The sequence below is a fragment of the Vigna radiata genome, unplaced genomic scaffold (genome assembly GCF_000741045.1).
Source record: "Vigna radiata var. radiata cultivar VC1973A unplaced genomic scaffold, Vradiata_ver6 scaffold_223, whole genome shotgun sequence".
Taxonomy (NCBI): Eukaryota; Viridiplantae; Streptophyta; class Magnoliopsida; order Fabales; family Fabaceae; genus Vigna; species Vigna radiata.
In genome coordinates, this window is record NW_014543246.1 from 379,531 (window position 1) to 398,859 (window position 19,329).

Consider the following 19,329-nt stretch of genomic DNA (forward strand, 5'->3'; position numbering starts at 1 on the left):
GAAGGACAAGAAATCACTAGAATTAGAAAAGTTGGTACATCAAATATAACCAAGTCTAAATTATGTCATATGCAACATTTCCGATTTTATACTCGTAAATTTACTCATCTCGTTGATACAACCAGTCTTGTGTATATAGTTCGGATGACCAGTCAATCAATACCACAAATAACAGTGGCTAGGCTACTGAATTGAAATTTAGATATTTTCACAATGTAATAAATCATTTTCTAAGTACAATACACTCTTGCTTTTCCATTCAAAAGACTTACAAGGCATTATTTTGATTAACGCAATCAGTGGCACTTACAGCCCCAAGGGCTGTCTGTGCAATTGAGCTCCTGGCTGATAAAGAGTGAGGTGGTGTATAGCCTTAGCGTGCAGGTCCTTCAAATCAGGATATTGTGTTTGAACAAGACGAGCATACCTCTCTAAGGTATTCAAGGCACGTTCTTGCTCGAGGACCTTACTGTTACCTACATTTAAGGCAAGGTAACAAAGTAATTTCAGGCCATGAACTTGTTGGCGATCATTTATCAGCAGCAGGCTCATTAGCTTCGGAACCCCATCAAGCTCAAGTATTGCTTTAGAATGGTCAACACAATTGTAGTTGTCCGGGCTGACAAACTTTCCCAATGCAATGGCAGCCTCACTGGCTACGTCAACATCTCTGCTACCAAGCTGAGCAACTAAAGGACCAAGAACTTGCGGAATCTTTCCAGAGAAGTTTCTGGCCAAGGAGCCAATTGCCTTAATGGCAGGAATCACCAGTGCCGGATTACCCTCTTCCTGAACCACCCTCAAAAGCTGATCCAGTACCGCCTTTGCCGCAGGCGCAGTTCGCTTAAAAGCAACTCTTCTAAGATCAGCATTGGACTCTGCCACAGCAGCAATCTCCATGACAGCCATAAGACAATTAAGTTGCAATTCCCCACTCTCAGACTCAATAATCTTAGCAAGACAAAGCAAACCTTTAGTCTCGGTAATCTTCTTGCAACTTGAAAGACACCCTTTGGAGAGTTTCCAGAGAGCCTTAGCACAACTGATTTTGACCTCATTCCTCAACTCCGGGCTCTCAACCTCTCTTTCCCTCCGATGGTGGCTGGAGCCACGGCTACTCCCATCCGAATTGGTCTCCCCAACGTTGGACAAATTCAGAACAAGCGAATGGATACTAGCACGACCGGCCATGGGGTCAGCAAGGACAGTATCCATGGACAACAACGACACGAGGGGTCTAGTCACATTGGCCCTCACGAACTCCTCGCGAGCAAGTTCATGTTGCTCAGCCATAGCTGAGACCAAATTGGCAACAGAGACACGAACACTCATAGGGGAGTCACCAAGGACCTGAACAATAGTGGGGGCGGCATGGGACTCTACGACGTAGCTAACGACCCTCTCTTGATTAGTAGTAACGTTGACAAGAGCATTGGCAGCAGCAACCTGAGCATCAGGGGAAGAAGCTTCCTTGAGAAGCTTGAGGAGAGGGGGCACTCCACCTTCCTCCAAGATGATGAATTTTGTACGCTCGTTGCCTCTGGCGAGGGAGCCAAGTTCAGTGGCGGCTTCAGCGCGGTCCTTGGGCTGACCCAATTGAAGAGTGTAGGTGAAGGTCCAGACCCATGCAAGGATGGGGTCGTTGCTGGCGATGGGGGGGAGGGAGACATTGGTGCCCTCCTTCGAGTCCAAGATGGTGAGGAGCCACACCAAGTCGCCGTTCGAAGATTCCAGAAGGTTCCAGACCTTGCGGAAGTCGGCAGTCGTGGTCATGGAGAAGACCTGGCGGAGGACGCCACCGTGTTTCTTGCATTTGCGCACGAACGCTAAAGTGCGCTCTAGGTTTTTGAAGACCTCGCCGACGATGCGGCGTATGGGGCGCTCGTTCACGCACTGCGTCCCCGAAACCACACGCACGACGGAGCGCAGGTTGTCGCACACCACCTGCACCTTCCGAGCCAGCTCCGTGCAGTCCACCTTGGACGACTCGACCTCCTGAGCCAGTTTTATGACGCGGTCTCCCAGTAAGATGGGACCCAACAGCTCTTCTTGGAGCCTCTTTTCCTTTTCCGGAGCAGGATTAGGGCTAGGATTAGGGTTAGGATTGCCCATCATCGGAGACAATCTTTGACCACTCCCTCTGTTATCTTATCTATATATTCAACCCACCAAAGCAGAGAGAGTGTATAGAACAGAAGCTAATAAAGAAAATGGGAAATTGAAGAAGAAACCGAGCAAGAAGCTGGAAAAATTGTGCTCCTCGGAGTTGCAGAGTTGAAGGATCACTGCAGGAGCTTGTCCTAGGTTGTTCCTTCTTACACGACTCTACACTCCTCGGATTATTCACTTCACTCCCAGAATAGTGAGTCATTCATTTTAATAATTAAAAAGGAGTAATTATTAGAAATACACACAGCAAATATTAAAATAAAATAAAGTAAAAACAAACATACATTCCTTCCTGCTTCTTATCATCTCAAAGGATGGATCCTCCTTTACTCTATTAGAGACTTGGACTCAAGTCAACACAGGGTTGTTGTTGACCCTGCCAATGCAAACCCAGATTAATTTCAAAACAACATAATTAAATTTAAAAAAAAAAAAGTTTTTGAGGTTAATGAAAAGTAATTGAAATTATTATTTTTAATTTATAGAGGTTTATTATTTTGAAAAAGGAAAGTATGGGGTAGTTACATACATTACTTTGTTGATGATGGATAGTGACTTGGACAGAAATGGTGGCGTAGAGGTGTAACCCGCTTATTACGTCTTCCATGGCTTAAAAAAATGAATTTATGAATGTACGGTCCAAATAGACTTTACTCCTTTAAATACCAATAATTTATTGCTTTATAGGAAGGAACAACATCAATCACCCAAAAGTCTCACACTCAAAGTTAATTACAACATATTATAAAGTATTCTTACATATAGTTTAAGATGTTTTTAATTAATCTCAAGAATGTATGTGTTTTCTTAAATACGTTCCTTCTAGGTGTATTCTTTTAAAATTTAAATATGTTTTAGTCTTTTATTTCAGCAAAAAAGTAAATATTTTCTAAGCGTTTTATTTTACTGAGCTATATTAATTAAATTAATAAAGGATATTTTAAATTAAGGTAATTTCATTTTTATTTTAATTTAATTTATATGTATTATTTAATATAAATAATACACATTTTTTCCATTTTTTATTTAGTAATTTAATTTTAACATTGTATTTTCATTAATATTTATAATATTTTTTTCTATATGTTAGCTTTTATATTATAATTTTCAATGGTTATGAAGTATTTTATTTTTTATATATAATAAATTGAAAGATTTTATTTTCAAAATACAAAATTATAAATTTCAAGTCTCAAATTTTAAAACAATTTTTTTAATTAATATAAATATTCAACATTAATTCATTAAAATAAATTAGCAAGATGAAAAACTGGACATTATAATGTCCTAGAAATATAATAGTAAAACAGAAATATATAATTCAAAATAAAATATATACAGCTAAATTATTTATTTTCACATTTTTATATTCATTTAGCACATAATATAAGAATAAAATGATTATAAAAATATAAAATTTTATATTTTTTTTAAAAAAATAAAAAATAAAAAGATAATGTCTAATGAATTTAAGAATTTAAATGTGTCAAATAATATTTTTCTTATTCTTTTATTAACTTTTAATACAATAATGAATTGATATATATATATATATATATAATAAAGTTATCGTGTGTGAAGCTGTCAAATTGGCCCACTTGATAGGTCCTGGCCTTAACCCATGTGAGTTGGGGTCAAAAGAACCCACAGGGCTAAAAAAGTATTTTATTGAAAAAGCCCACAGGGCTAAAAAGCCCCAAAGCCCTATGGGTCAGGGCCAGTCCATGGATCTTTTTTTTTACCAAATTTCTAAAACAATCAAGTGTAAATAATCTTTAATACGACTTAATCTTTTCATAATTAGAAGTACCAAAACAGCAAGCATATAAGGGAAAAGATTGGCACGACCTACTTCCAAAAATAACCCATGCACAACTAAATACGTCATCCAAGCAAAAGAAAACATGCCACAAATTTATTTATATATATATATATATATATATATATATATATATATATATATATATATATATATATATAAATAGATAGATATATACATATATATATATATATATATAAATAGATATGTTTCTATCAAATAATAAACTAGTTTTCGAAAGTCTTATAAATAAGAGGAAAAGAAGTATTGCTATAATTTAATTAAATTTAATGATGCTGATTAAAATTGTATCCAAATAAAGTTCAAATATTACAAATATGAATGAGAATCTTTATAATCATATTTGAACTGATGATGAAATATTGAGAAATTTAAAAAAGAAATATTATTAATATTTATAATAAAAATAATAAATATTGAGAAATTAAAAAAAAAACATTCAGTCAAACATTTATTATGTTTCATATATTTCCACTTATAGGATTAATAATAAGTTCAGTAAGTTATTTATAATTGAAAAACTATTATTAATTTTTTATAATAATAATAATAATAATAATAATAAATAACAATAACATTGTTTAAATTTATTACTGTAAAACGTCGTTCATCAAAATAGAATTTTATTTAAATTTTCGAGTTTGAATTTATTCAAAAATTTTATGATTAGATTATTCATATTAGATATATTAACTAAAATTTACTTGTAAATAATTTTCACATTAAAATTGAATTATGATTTATTTTTAATAAGTTAAAATTTAATAATTAATATTAAATTAAATATTTTAAAAACATTTAATTAAATATCTGATTAAGCATTTTAATTAAATAATATTTTTAATGGATATAGTTTTAGGAAAAAGAAATTTCATATTAGAAAAAGTAACAATAATTTAGATTGCACTGATCAATAAATAATTAAGAAAATAATTAAAATATCATGAGTATTGTACTCCTGCAAGGAAAAATAGTGCACGAAAAAATTATGATTATAAATAGTGTACCAAAAAATTAATAAGTGATAAGTAAATAATTAAAAAAATAGTCAAATTCATAATTTTCTGAAATTAAATTTTTAACATGAAAAATAATTTTACATTTCTTTCTTAAATTAAAAAATATATAAAATTTAATAATATAAAGAATTTGAGTCTTAAATAATTAAATTAGAAATTTGTGAAAACTAAACAGATTTAAAGATTAAAGTAGACATAAATTTATTTACTGGGGCTAAACCCACTCTAATCCTAATCCCAACCCGCTTAAGAAGGGGCTTGGGGGGCTTTTTTTAGGCCCTCACTTGAGGGGCTTTTAAAGGAATGGGTTAGGACCGACATAAATCAAGTTGACACCTCTAATCGTGTGTATTTAAATTATTTTTAGATTAGTATTATATATTTCACTAATATATTATTACTTATGTAATAATGGTTTACGGGGATTAGATTGTTGTTGAATATATACTAGTGTGCTTATAAATGTTAAGTATAAAATATTTAAAATTCATGATAAAAATAATTAATTATAAAATTGAAAATTTTAAAAATAAATGCAATTTTGGAAAATAAATTTAATTATGAGAAAAAAGTTAAAGAATTAATTTTGTATCCCTTTTAATATTTCTATTACAATGTAATTAGAGTATATGTGGAGTTAAGATTTGTTTACTCCTAATACCACATGTAGTTAATATATTTTGTCTCTAATTGAAAATAACTTTTAATTTTTCAAATATAAAATTATTTATAGATAAAAAAATAACAACACAGATAAAACATCAAAAATAATTGAAATGACATAATATTAATAAAAGTCTTTTTCAACTATTCACCACTTGATTTTTAATTTAAGTGAGTAGATCATTAATGAATAAATAAAATATCTGTTTTTCTTAATGAATTTAATACTTTCGACTTTTAAAGTATGATATCATTCTAAGTATATATTGTCATACACTTATAAAGAAGCAAGATATCCAAGGAATTCCCACCCATAAAAAACACATATAATATAAATATCACAAATATATATATATATATATATATATATATATATATATATATATATATATATATATATATATATATATATATATATATATATATATATATATATATATATATATATATATATATATATATATATATATTACATAAATAATGCGTCCCTTCTCATAAATATACATATCTCTTGGATACAACACATTTGCCATAAGCTAACTTGCTTCCCAAAAAACTTTCTTACTTAAGCAATCTCTCACCACTTAAATGAGACAAATGCATACATCAAAATTAGGTTACGTGTCTTCTTCGCTAAAACACTCATTTCTCATTTGAATGTTTTCACAGCGCTTAGATGTAAAATATTTAGATATTTCTTAACAAAAGTTACAATACATAAAACACATTGTTTTTACTAGCACTTGAGCAATCGTGACAGGTGCCATAATATAGATGCATGGCCCACTTCCATATGCAAAAAGTACACATTTCTATTTCCATGTACATGTAATTTATCAACCACACATTCTTCATACATATCTCTTACTTCAGGTTTGAGAGTGGAGGACAGAATATCACCCATATTTTTCTCTCACACAAAGCTGCAGAGGCCAAAAGACAACTGTCTAATTTTTTTCCACTAATTCACCCTCAATTTCCTTCATCTTTTCTTTGCAATCCCACTCATATGAGCTAGCTGGAACATCAACAGTTGAGGCTGCAACCGCACCAATACCACACCAAATTAAGACAAAAGAAAAACATCAATTAAACGTCCCATGTTAAATAGTCATCAAAGTTGTATAATGTCAGCTACTAAGTTTTAAGTTTATCATTCTAAAAAACAGTTAAATGTTCTCATGATCTTAAGAAATTGTAACTATTTGATTGCAAGATTTACCCAACTCAAGTAGACAGTGTCAAAGACAGCAATGATGCAGGATCAACAATTATTAATCTTCTAGTGCCTCTCTCACACTCCTTATAGTATTGAAGAGCATAAAACTATGATAGGAAAGAACAGAATATTATTCAAAGAATGTTCAGATAAACGATCAGCATCAAGGGAATTACCATGAGCACAAAACCGATGCGTTCTACTGTCATAACTCGCCAATCTTCTAACCGAGGGATGTATTGAGTGTAATTACAAGTCTTATATTAGATAAAAATGAAAAAATAAAAACTCATTAAATTATTATTTTAAAGTTTTGGATAGAGTGGTGTTAATTTTTATATAGTTGAACTTAGATGTCATTGAAATTGTATTTTCTTAGTGATCTTTCTCGTCTATAGACCCAACAAGTGGTATCAGAATCAGGTTAGGCTCAGACTAGTGGTACGAAAATGGGTATTTGAATGTTTTTGTTGGAGGGTGAGTATACCAATATAGAAGGGATCTACTTTTGAGAGAGAATTATTAAGAATTCAAGTGCGAATCTAAGTTTCACATTGAATAGAAATGAAAAAGTAGAAACCCATTAACTCATTGTCTTAAAGTTTTGGGTAAAAAGTGATATCAATTCCTAATATAGTTGGACTCCGATTTCGTTAACATTGCATCTTCCCAATAAATTTCTCCCTTCATAGACCAACAGGATGTGTGTCATTCCAAATTTATACCTGAAATTTGCAAGTTAGTCTTTGGAGAAACCATAGGCACCATTTTTTATTAGCAAATCAAGAAAATGAGTTTGGACAACAAAATAGCTAAACTTAATTCATTTGTACATTCTATACAATAGATAGAAGCTTGACTTCTGGATTACACATAGTTTTTCTTTTTTATGTTAGCTACCCACATGATGAGCTTTCCTCCCTCTACCTCAGCTATCTCACCCTGCACCTCCTAATTGACAGTTTTGCACTTCTTTTCCCATTCTCTTCTTTGCCGCATTTCATATCTGAAACTCTATACCCTTTTTCTTTCTCTCTCTACTGGCACTTCTCCCCTCTTTCCCTCCTCCCTCATTTTTTATTGTTGGGGGGAGTCCTTTGATTTTATGGGTTATGAGAGGTGTTTTTTATTGGGATTGGCATTCGTGATGTTGAGGCGAGATTGTAGCAGTGGGTGTATGGGTGGCACGCAAGGAAGTGCGGTTGAAAGGGTTGCGGTTGATGGGAAGCCGCACTTGGAGCTGCGGTTCGTCTTCTCCTTCTCTGCACTTGGGACCTGCGTCTTCTTCGCACTTGGGAGTTGTGTCTTATCCGCACTTGGAGATGCGGATAATTGGAATTGAGATTTAGGGTTTTTTATTGCTTTTCTTTTTTTTTACTTTGTTATATTTAATTAAATTTTTATTTGATGAGGTGCATAGAGGGATTGAACGACCATGAATGGTTTTTGTAAGTGACAAAAATGATTGTATTGAATTTAATTTTGTTAATAAAATAAGTTGCATCTAGGGATTAAAATACAGAGTTAAAGATTGTTGATTGTTGAAAAATTATTATTTTATTAAATGAAGAAGGACAAAATTGTCAATTGGAATGTGTAGAGTAAAATAGGTGAGATGTAGGAGATATGTGAGATGTAAGGAGGAACGCTTTCTCACACGATATATACCTAAAGTTTTGTTCTTAATTAGTATAATAATGTCCAAAGTATAAACCACTTAAGAAATTATTTCATAACATGCTTAAATTACTAGATTTGTTCGAGATTTTTGAAATTAATTTTTAGTTGGATTTTTAACCACGTATTTTTTATGAAATTCGTTAAGTTTTTAAATTTATCAAAACTTATTTTTTTAGTTTAGGAATCGAATTAAAACAAATTTAGTTGCCCAATTAAAATGTTTGTAATAATTTAACCATAACAAACATTGAGGAGAGAATTTTTTTGATAAAATGGATGTGCGTGAGAGAGGACTAAAGCTCTGTGTGAGTTTCTTCCAAAGATCGGTTTTGCTAACCCATGTGGATTTTGATTAGGAAATTCTCCTCCAGGAACAATTTAATTGTGTGAGTAGGGTGTTATCCAAAGATTATGCCTCAAAAAAGGAAAAACTTCTTTTAACAACACTTTTTTAATAACTTTTTGACAACGCATACGTGACAGTTTGTGATTGGTCCGTTTTCAATATTTTTTAAACATAAATTCAAATAGACTAATAAAATGATGACACGTGTCCCGTTGTCAAAAAAATTATCAAAAAAAATTGTCAAAAAGTATTGTCAAAATATCATTGTCCCTCAAAAAACTAGCTCTTCTTAAAACCATGGCCTCAGAACCTTCTAATGCTAAACAGTTTGAACCAGGTATATTACTAGCTTATAGCCTCTCAACTCACCTCTTCTATTGCATCTGCTCGTGTTCCTTACCTCAACCATCATTCAAATACCAACTAACCATGTGTTAAGTAAAAAAAAAAACATCTTCTCAGAAAGCAACTATTTCACCATAACATAGCATACCAAATAAGAATTCAGTCTTATACTATGCAATCATTAGCATGAAATCTGATTGGGAAAGCCTTAAAATCCATTGTCGAGCAGTTAAAGGATTGTAATCACACATGGCTTCCAATTCTAATCTTACCAGAGTCTCTTCAACATAAAATGTTACAAGTCACATGTCAACTAGATATAAAACCAATTTATAATATATAAATAAAATGCAAACTTTGTTTTACAAATTGATTTTGTAGATTGAATTAAATTTAAGACTCACTTCTAATATAAAATGGGTTATTTTGCACATTATTCTCCCCTGTTACGAAGCAGCCTTAAGAGAAACAGGACAGAGAAGAAGAAGACACTAACTTTAATGTAATCAACAAACTTGGTTTCATTGCACTTAGATAAAAGAAACCATCAAATGCGGTCCGTCAATTGAATCCTTTAAGATCGACGTTAAATTGGTGTTCATCCAAGCAGTATAAACTGAAATAGTTTCAGTGTAGCACAAGAAAAGTTTGGTTTTAACCACTAATTCAAAGCATCAACAGGTTTAGAACCACGACCATATTCATGCGAGCTACAAAAAAGTGTTGATGATGTGGAGCATATAAATCAGGCGCAATCATGGTTCCATATTTACAAAACTCTGCCTAAGCTTAGAATTCCAGTTACCTTAACTTCGACTTCATTTTTTCCATTCTAAAACAACATATCATCCTTTCCAGAGTTAATCACCAGTTTGTAACAGTCACAAAACAAAAATGGAGCAACCCATTATGCAGTTGGTTCATGATAAGGGAAACTTGATTAATTAAACAATTCTGAACTCGCTGAAAAGAAAACAAAATATCAGGACTAAAAAGATATGATCACATTGCACAAAAGGCAGATAATTGCCCGACAACAATTCAAAGGATGATCAAAGAAGGGATAATTGTGAAAATATGCAATATGAAAAACATGATGACTTTAAAAACGATGTGGTGTTTGACTTGCCGGATAGAGAAGTACCAGAAGAATCCATACTCATGTTAGCCACGATGCACATTAAAGAAACTAAAAGTTTTTGAGATTTCGTTAAGCCAGTTTTCCAGTCTTGCTGTTTCCACAAAACCCTAAACATACACAATATTCAATTGTCTTAACTTCACCAGTCAAATTTGTGAAATGAGCATAGAAGTATTTGATGTGACCCATCTTACAAAATTTTGACCATAGAGTTCAAAAACCATTGAATATTCAATTAGAAAGACGAACTTGGCAAAATCAAAAGCACAAATATAGGTTTGTTAAACATTCTTAAGCGAATGTGCATTTTCCACAACATCAAAAGCACTCATCCTATAGTATGGTTAATTTGGATCTCCACAAAATCGTGTCTCAATTTGGATTGCTAACCATAAACTTTAAATCGTAAACCTTAAACTCAAAATTCTAAACTCTAATCCTAAACCCTTACCATAAATGCTAAACTCTAATCATAAACTTTAAACTTTAAACCATAAACTCTAAACCCTAAATCCTAAATCTTAAACTCTAAACTCTAACCTAACCCAACACTAACCCCAACCCAAACCCTAACCCTAACCCTAACACCAATCCCAATCCTAACCCCAACCCCAATCCCAACCCACCCTAACCCTTAAACCCTAAACCACAAATCCTAAACCTAACCCTAAACTCTAAAACCCTAAATCCAAAAATCATAAACCCTAAACCATAAGCCCGAAACCCTAAACTCTAAACCCTAAACACCAAACCCTAACCCCTACCCTTAACCATAACCCCTACCCTTACCTTTACCCCTACCCTTACCCCTATCCCTACCCCTAACCCTAACTAACTAGTCATGTGCCTTAATTTTAATTGATGTGGGAATTCATACCAACATTAAATCCCTACAATCCTCCGTTTCATTATATGTCTCTTTACTTATACACTAGTCATTTTACTAATTTTCAATTGATGTAGGACTTCATACTCACATTTAACCAAATTATTTTCTTACTATATGGTTATATGGGTTTTCTATTTACATATTAATCATCTTACTAATTTTTTTTCACCCAGGGTATTTACTCACCATACATAGATTGATTTTCACAATATATGACGTTCTCCCATGCTTCCATTACCACATCTCATGTCTCAACATAATTAACTAACATTTTGCATTTAGCTTTGACATTTTTTAGAATATGAAAGCAACATAGCAACTAATAAGACTTAGGAAACGTGTTGCCAATAGAATTCATCAAAGACAAGTCTTTGTTGCTAACTATGACATGTGGACCACCCAAATGTCAGATATAAACCTCCCAGCCTTTCAAGAGACTAAGTGATACTATTTTGCCGTTCACTTGATAAGAATGCAAATGTCGCTAAGTAGGTTAACCTAATGGATGACACACAAAAATCTCTAGCAACGACAACCAATATTTATTTTTTTGTAAGTGGAATCCATCAACAAAACAATATTAAATAAGTTCAATAATTTGATTGCATCAGGATGCGTCCAAAATAGGTCACTTACAACTTTAGATTCCTCCACACATCTACTCCAATGAATCCAGTTGTCACAATCCAACATCATCATCAACTGCTACAACTCAGTTCTCGATCCTCTCAATGATTATATATATATATATATATATATATATATATATATATATATATATATCTTACATTGTAAACTTGTTTATTGTAGTGACATCACGATCATTTTTTAAAAGTCAACAAAATATTTGTAGGTATTACTTGGGTTTTTATCATATCAATGAGTACGAACTGTTTAGTACAAGTTAACGTACCAGGAAAAGAGTGACTCACTAAAGTTTCTACCAAATTGTAGTTGTGGTATCCACATATTACTTGCAATACCCATTTATTGTCATTAGAAGATGGCTTATCCCTTAACTTGAAAGGACACTCACATTTTTGGATGTCGTATGTACTAGGTTGCATATCAGGTTTGTATTTTCTATATTTTCTACTTCTTTCACATCCTAACAACATAAACGTCTTCTTTTAAGGTTGACCGATAATTTTGTTTGATCTTATTGTCACTACAACAAATCATAAATCATATACAATTCATGTCACTCATTCAATAAAGTCATCTCAACAAATAATCTATTAAATCTTCCTTGATCACCTCATTTATAAAAGCCAAAAAATCCGATATCGCGCTAAAATTTATTTAAGAATTGATCACATAAAAATATTCTTCTATTTTAAACTATAATCACTTATAAGATAAAATTCACTTTTCAATATCTAATATGATTTATAATAACCTACAACATTATAAAAAAAAAAGCCTAACAAATTTTTAATAAACTTTAAATGATAAAACTTCAAAATAAAAATATTAAAATCTACCTAATAAACTATTTAAATTATTTCATGCATTTTAAATAACAATAATTTTCACCAAGTTAAAAAATTTATATAGAAAATTATTAATCAAATGAAAATAAATAAAAGATATAATTAATTCAAAATAACAAATTATAAAAAATTGCAAAAAAATATTTAATAAATTTCAAAATCTATTTCACTTTTTTAATCGAATTTCAAAATTTAATAAAATTTAAACGAATTTCAAAGTTTGAATAATTTCTCAATCTTTTCAATAGATCTCGAATTGCATTTAATTTTTTAACAGAAATTTTAAAATCCATTTAAGTAATGAACAGATTTCAAAATAGATTGAGCTTTATAAAGCTTTCATACACATGTTGATTTGAGTATTCAACAGATTTCAAAATCAAATGAGCTTTGTAATGCTTTCATACACCTATTGACGTGGAGAAATTTAACGAAAAATAACTCCCCCGCGCAGTAATGGACTAGGAGCACCACGAACAACTTAAGGGGGGTGCAGAGTATATATATAAGAAAAAAAAAAGGGCATTGAATAAAATTGAATGAAGTAAAATTCTAACAAGCTCATTAAATGAGGGTATGTTAGAAATTTACAAGTGTAGAAAAAACCCTTAAAAGTGCAGGAGAAAAGCCCAAAAAGTATAAGATTAGAAGAATGGCTGAGAATTCTTCGAGGACATTTTGCAGAATTCGATAAAGACATTCTTATAATTAGGACATGCTAGTTTTAAGATTATTTATATTTGTTATTGAACTAATAAGCTAAATAATTACGTACTAATTTTTATTCCTTGTTTCCTTTTTATTTAATTAAATGATTTTAAATAAATCCAACCACAATTATGAAGATTGCTGTTAATCCGTCAAAAGCAAATATTTCATTTATACCATTTTCTAAATCTTTAATCAATTAACTAATTCTAACAAAATTTTACTATTTCTACATATTAAACTACCAAATTAGCAAACAATAATCAAAACTTAGTTGACTAATACTTTTATTTTTTAATTTAAATTAAAATTAAAATGCTACATATTTATATTCTATAAAAATACGACATACAGATTTTAATTATATAAAATAATTTTTATTCTAATTTTAACTATTTAAAATCCAACCACGTGAGGCAGCCCACTTGCGCCAGAAACCGTGTCAGTCTACTTCTTCAGGTTATGTATAGTCTACTTCTTCAGATTATGTATTGATTAAACAAGGTTCTACTTCAAATTCCTAAAAAATATCCATGATTCTTATTTAAAAATCAAACAAAATAACAAATCATAAGTACAATGCCAGATTTATTTCCTAAGGGCTTCCTCTTTATGGTGTCATGATTTGGGCCAGAACCAAATCAAGTGCACTGCCATGAGCAAGCTATTCCTGAGTTCTTCCCGATAAAAAAATGCACGACTTAAAGGGATGTAAACACCCTATTCTCTTGGACTAAACATTAATCAAAGGATTGTTTACGGTGCCTTACCAGAAATTGAAGCAGTTGTAATACCACCAATGTTGAAAGTGGAAGGAGAAAACTCCAGCCAATATCATCAAGGAAGAAAAACTAGCCATCAAATACGCATATCCCAGTCTCTTAATCTATGCAATAGGTGATCACATAATAATTTCAAGTGTCCACAACAAGTAACTAGTCTTAACAGCCGCAAACAGATTAAAACTAGCATTACAATTAAAACCTCGATCCGGCATTATACCAATTCAAACGAAAGATAGTAGGAGACACAAAAAAGTTACTAAATTACACAGCCAATTGAGAGGAAGGACTAAAAGGAAACGGCAGAGTTTCATTAAACCTGATTACACACCTCATTCATCTCAATCAAGAAGACATGTAAAACCTGATTATACACTCTCATTCAACTTCATCAAATACCGATGTGTTATTTTCCCTCTAATTTAAGTAAATGAGAGGGTACCAGTATTGTTTGCGTTAAATTGTAACGAGATTAAAACAATGAAACAGTAAATTCATTCCGTTTCGTCGTGTGACTCATTCCACTGACCAATAAAACATCAAGTTACAAAAGGAAACACGAATGCATCTTAGAAAAAAAAGGGAGGCATCCAAATGAACAGAAATCCCAAACATTTACGTATAAGCGAAACCAAGACTCAATTTGCGCAAAACCATTCTTTGATCCCAATATCGCTGCATTGCAACTGCCCTGAATCAAAACATTATAAGCAGATATTTCGCAGCGAATGGGGATGCATTTGAAAAACTTGTATGAATGATAAAGACCAGTTGCCAGAGGCATAAGCATCAGCATCGACACAACAATCAAGAGGTTATAAAAAGATATAATCCGGAACATTGAGAATATAAAAACCATTTAAACTAATCGAGTTCAGACAGATAGATAGAAACTAGTACCAAAATCACATGAAAAATAACAGATCTCAAAATCCTTTTAAACAAAAATACCCTAAGCGGTGAGAACAACGGCTCCACCGGCCTCCTTGATCTTCTTCTCGGCGATCTTGGAGACAAGTTTGGCCTTCACAACGAGAGGCTGGTTCTGAGGCAAAACACCCTTACCCAAAACCTTAAAGTAGCCAAACTGGGTGACATCGAGCAAGGGAGCTTTGTCGGCGGTGGCCTTGTCTTTGGCCTCCTGGGGGAGAAGGGACCATAGCTTGTCGATGTTGACGATGGGGCAATAGAACTTGTTCCGGAGCTTGTGGAAGTAGCGCATACCCACCTTGCCGAAGTAACCTGGATGGTACTTGTCGAAGAGGATACGGTGGTGGTGCATACCACCGGCGTTACCGCGACCTCCGGGATGCTTTCTGTGCTTTCCGATACGACCGTGCCCGGCGCTCACATGACCTCTCTTCTTCCTGTTCTTCTTAAACCTAGTCGTCATTTTCTCTTCCTCTCTCTCTGTTCCTCTCTCCCTCACAATCTATATCACGGAGCGGCCGCACCAATGAATTAGGGTTTTGGGATTTATATAGCATGCTTCGAAGGTTGTTTTACCAATTTACCCTCGCTCATTCATCCGTTTTCATTATGTTTATGAAAATTTTCAATTTTCACTCTCACATTCACACAACGTTTTTTTTTTAATTAAAAGGATTAATACGTGTTAAGAATATATATTTAAAAAATTAGTGCAGTACTGTAATTTTTCAAAAAAACTATTAAATAGTTTTATTATCATATAATTTAAAAAATTTAATGTAAGGCTTGAAGCTGAAAACCCTCTTTTCTGTCTCTGTTTTTTTATTTTTTTATTCATGTTTATTTTTCTCTCTTTACCTCGTTCCTTTTCTTTCTCTTTTTAACTCCGGAGACGATTCTCAAGTTTTTCATAAGTAGAATGTATGCGTAGAACGCTTGTACTCTGATACCATATTAGAAAGTGAGTTTAAGTCTAATTCAACTCCACAAAACGGGCTTGTAAGGTGAGATTTGCACCTCACTTATATATTATAATTTGGCCTTATCTCTAGTCGATGCGGGACTTCCAAAGGTGAGGTTTGCACCTCACTTATATATTATAATTTGGCCTTATCTCTAGTCGATGTGGGACTTCCAACATTAGAAAATAGAATTTAAAAATTATATTGTTTTATTAAATTTTGATTAAATATTTTAAAAATCAAAATGTTGAGCCTATCGGGATTTAACACAAACGACATGTTCATTAAATTTATCTCTCCAAACTATGTAAAGACTGAAAAATTTGGCGGCAAATGGGAGGGAGACATTTGGCTTCAACTTTAAGAAATTTGAAAATTTAAAACTAAATTAAGTTTTAGACAAATGCCTTTTTTTTTCTTTCCTGAAAAACAGCCAACACTTTTCCTCTCACGTTTGTTACAAACACTTGCATGCTCTCACCAAATTCTCCACACTAATCCACCTCACTTACCTTTTGTAGCTACTTAACTGCTTGGAAGCCAAGAATCCTCCAAGCTTCATCAAATTCCATTCTAAATTTTGATTTTAAGAAGAGGTAAGCAATTTCCCCTCTTTTCCTCACTGTTCTAGATTCTGGAACATGCAATCAGCAGATTGCATGTGGTTTATACTCTTCCTTTTCAACTCAATTCCAATTTCATTCCAATTTCAACTTTACAACTGGTTTTGATCACCATTTTGTGATCTCTATGGTGAAAACGAAATTCTGCAGAATTCCTGAGGGGTCTAGAAAGAGGGGGGGCTTTGAAACTGTTCTGTTAGAATCCCAGGTAAGGGAAGCTTGATTCATCTAAGTTTAGTTGTTAAGTGATAAATTATTATATCTAATTATAAGAAGATTTGTTGAATTGAACTGTATGTGTGAGTTTGTATGATATTGTATGGTTTTCGCTTGTATCAATGAAAAATGTGTAATGAAATTTACGTTATTGGTCTGTGATTGATGAGAACTGATAATAGATAAATTTTGAGTTGTATGATTGTGTGCGTGTTGCAAATTTAAAGTCTTAAGAGAAGAATTTAGTTCTGCATATTTTCTGAAAAAGGGCTAAGTTAGTTTTCAGCGGTTGTGTTAAAACTAGGGAACTTGGGTAGTGAATTTTCAATCTAGGTGTTCAGGTCTGAAATGGGTGTTTGAGACAGTTTAGTTAAGTCACTTGTGACTTATAGGAAGTGTATAATTGGCCTAAAATGGTTTCTAAGTGGTAGAATTCAGATTGAGCTCCTAGGTGAGTAATGTTAGAGTTTTAGATCCAATTTCCTTGCATATCTCTTAGAGTTTTGAGTTAGGATGGCGTGTGAGACTTCAAACAAGTTAGATTCAATTTGTATTTCGAGTTAGGAGTATCCAAAGTTCACCAAAAGGCCTAAAACGAAACTTAGGGGTAGAGTTGCTCAATTATGTAGAAAAATCTGCATAATTCACGTTAGGCGCCCCAAAGTTGGCGCTGGGCGTCATTTCCTGCTGTTTCCAGCAGAAATTTCACGCTGGGCGCACCTAAATGGCGCTGGGCGCAGCTTTCTATTGTTGCTTTTGTTTTTGATAGTTTGGGGGGTTCCGGATGTCCGTTTTGGACGTTCTTTAGGTCGTTATGGGGGTTTTTGACCCTTCCGGAGCCATTGGTGAGGGTTTCTAAGCTATTTGAATTACTTAAGTATAGGTAATTATAGTTGATAGAGAAATTGGTATTAATAAATGATTTTTATGTGAAAACATGTAATGTATGACTTATTTCTAGCATTGTATGATTTGTTTTAGTATTGTATGAGTTAATTATGTAGGATTTGTATGAAACCAAAGTAATATAACATCTTTATGTATAAAATTGAGAATTTAAAGGCAATGAAGTTGGTATGGTATGAATTATGATTCAAAGAGTTAAGTATCATCTCTAGGTGATATCTAAGTTAAGTTTCTGGAATGAATATAGGTAGCTCAGTCTTGGGGGTTGCCCTTAATACTTTAATGACTATTCAATCTCACTTAGAAAAGATTAGTTCATGTGGTGAGAGTAGTAGGGGGTCCTAGTCTTGGTTGTCTCCATTTTATATGGGCCAAGGTGAGTGATAACGGACTAACCTTGTGGTGGTAGGGTGGAACCCATAGCAATTGGCTTTGCAAAGCAGTAGAGGCCACCACAAGTGCATGACCCGCCATAGCTCGATATTCATTCCGGGTCTGGACGAGTCTAAGTCTAACACTACCTAATAAAACTATAACTCATAATCTATTAAAGTCGTCCTTCTATGATTGCAATTGCTTGTATGTCTCTTTTACTTTGTTTAATTTAAATTGATTTGTATTCTTTTGAATTCTAGCTTACCCTTGCTTTGTTTGTTGTCTGTCTTGTTTGTGCTTGTTTTCTTTTGCAATGATCATCCTAATTGGATGTGAGCAGAAGTTTCAGAGGCCCCATTGGAGCAGCTACTAGACGTTCCAGATGTTCCTGATACTGTAGAGTAGTGTAGCTCAGTTCTTTCGTTGTGTATAAATTAGTCTTCTTTACTCTTTTCCCTTTTGAAAGACTCTATAACGATATGTAGAGCTTATATCATATTTTGGATGACTGTATTATATACACTTCATCTGCTACTACTATTAACTGCTTTCTATTATTATAATATGTTACATTCCACTTGATATGAATTATACACATATTTTGGGATGTTACAAACTATATGTCTAAGGTACAAACATTTTATAATTAAGATAAAATAATATCATACTCATTGATCTATGTATTGACGAATAGAAAAAGAAAAAAAAAAATTGTCCCTTGTCGATGTTCAATTACATTAGGAAATGAAAAACAAAAAAAAAAGAAGCCTTTATGATGTTAGGCTACTTTACATATTTTAATTTTGTAGAGATGTGGTTTAATTTTTAAACTTAAATGAAACGGTATTATAATTCAATATTCTTACAAACTAGTGTTGTTCAACGTTTAATAAATATTTTGAGAGTGGCAAACTTAATTACATGTTAAACTTATTAATTCAAAAATAGGAAATTTATTATTAAAGTCAAATTTTATATATTTATTAAATGCTGAAATTAAAATAATGGTTAGAAATACAATTT

General features: G+C 32.4%; 2 protein-coding genes across 2 annotated transcripts; both read right to left on the minus strand.

Moving 5' to 3' along the window:
- Positions 1–2,383, minus strand: LOC106753330 (ARM REPEAT PROTEIN INTERACTING WITH ABF2). Its single transcript, XM_022777466.1, has one exon. It carries the CDS (start codon positions 2,113–2,115, stop codon positions 307–309), a length of 1,809 nt encoding a protein of 602 aa, XP_022633187.1. The 5' UTR covers positions 2,116–2,383; the 3' UTR covers positions 1–306.
- A 12,706-nt stretch (positions 2,384–15,089) lies between these two features.
- LOC106753293 (60S ribosomal protein L27a-3) lies at positions 15,090–15,764 on the minus strand. Its single transcript, XM_014635087.2, has one exon. It carries the CDS (start codon positions 15,685–15,687, stop codon positions 15,247–15,249), a length of 441 nt encoding a protein of 146 aa, XP_014490573.1. The 5' UTR covers positions 15,688–15,764; the 3' UTR covers positions 15,090–15,246.
- Positions 15,765–19,329: the final 3,565 nt, after the last annotated feature.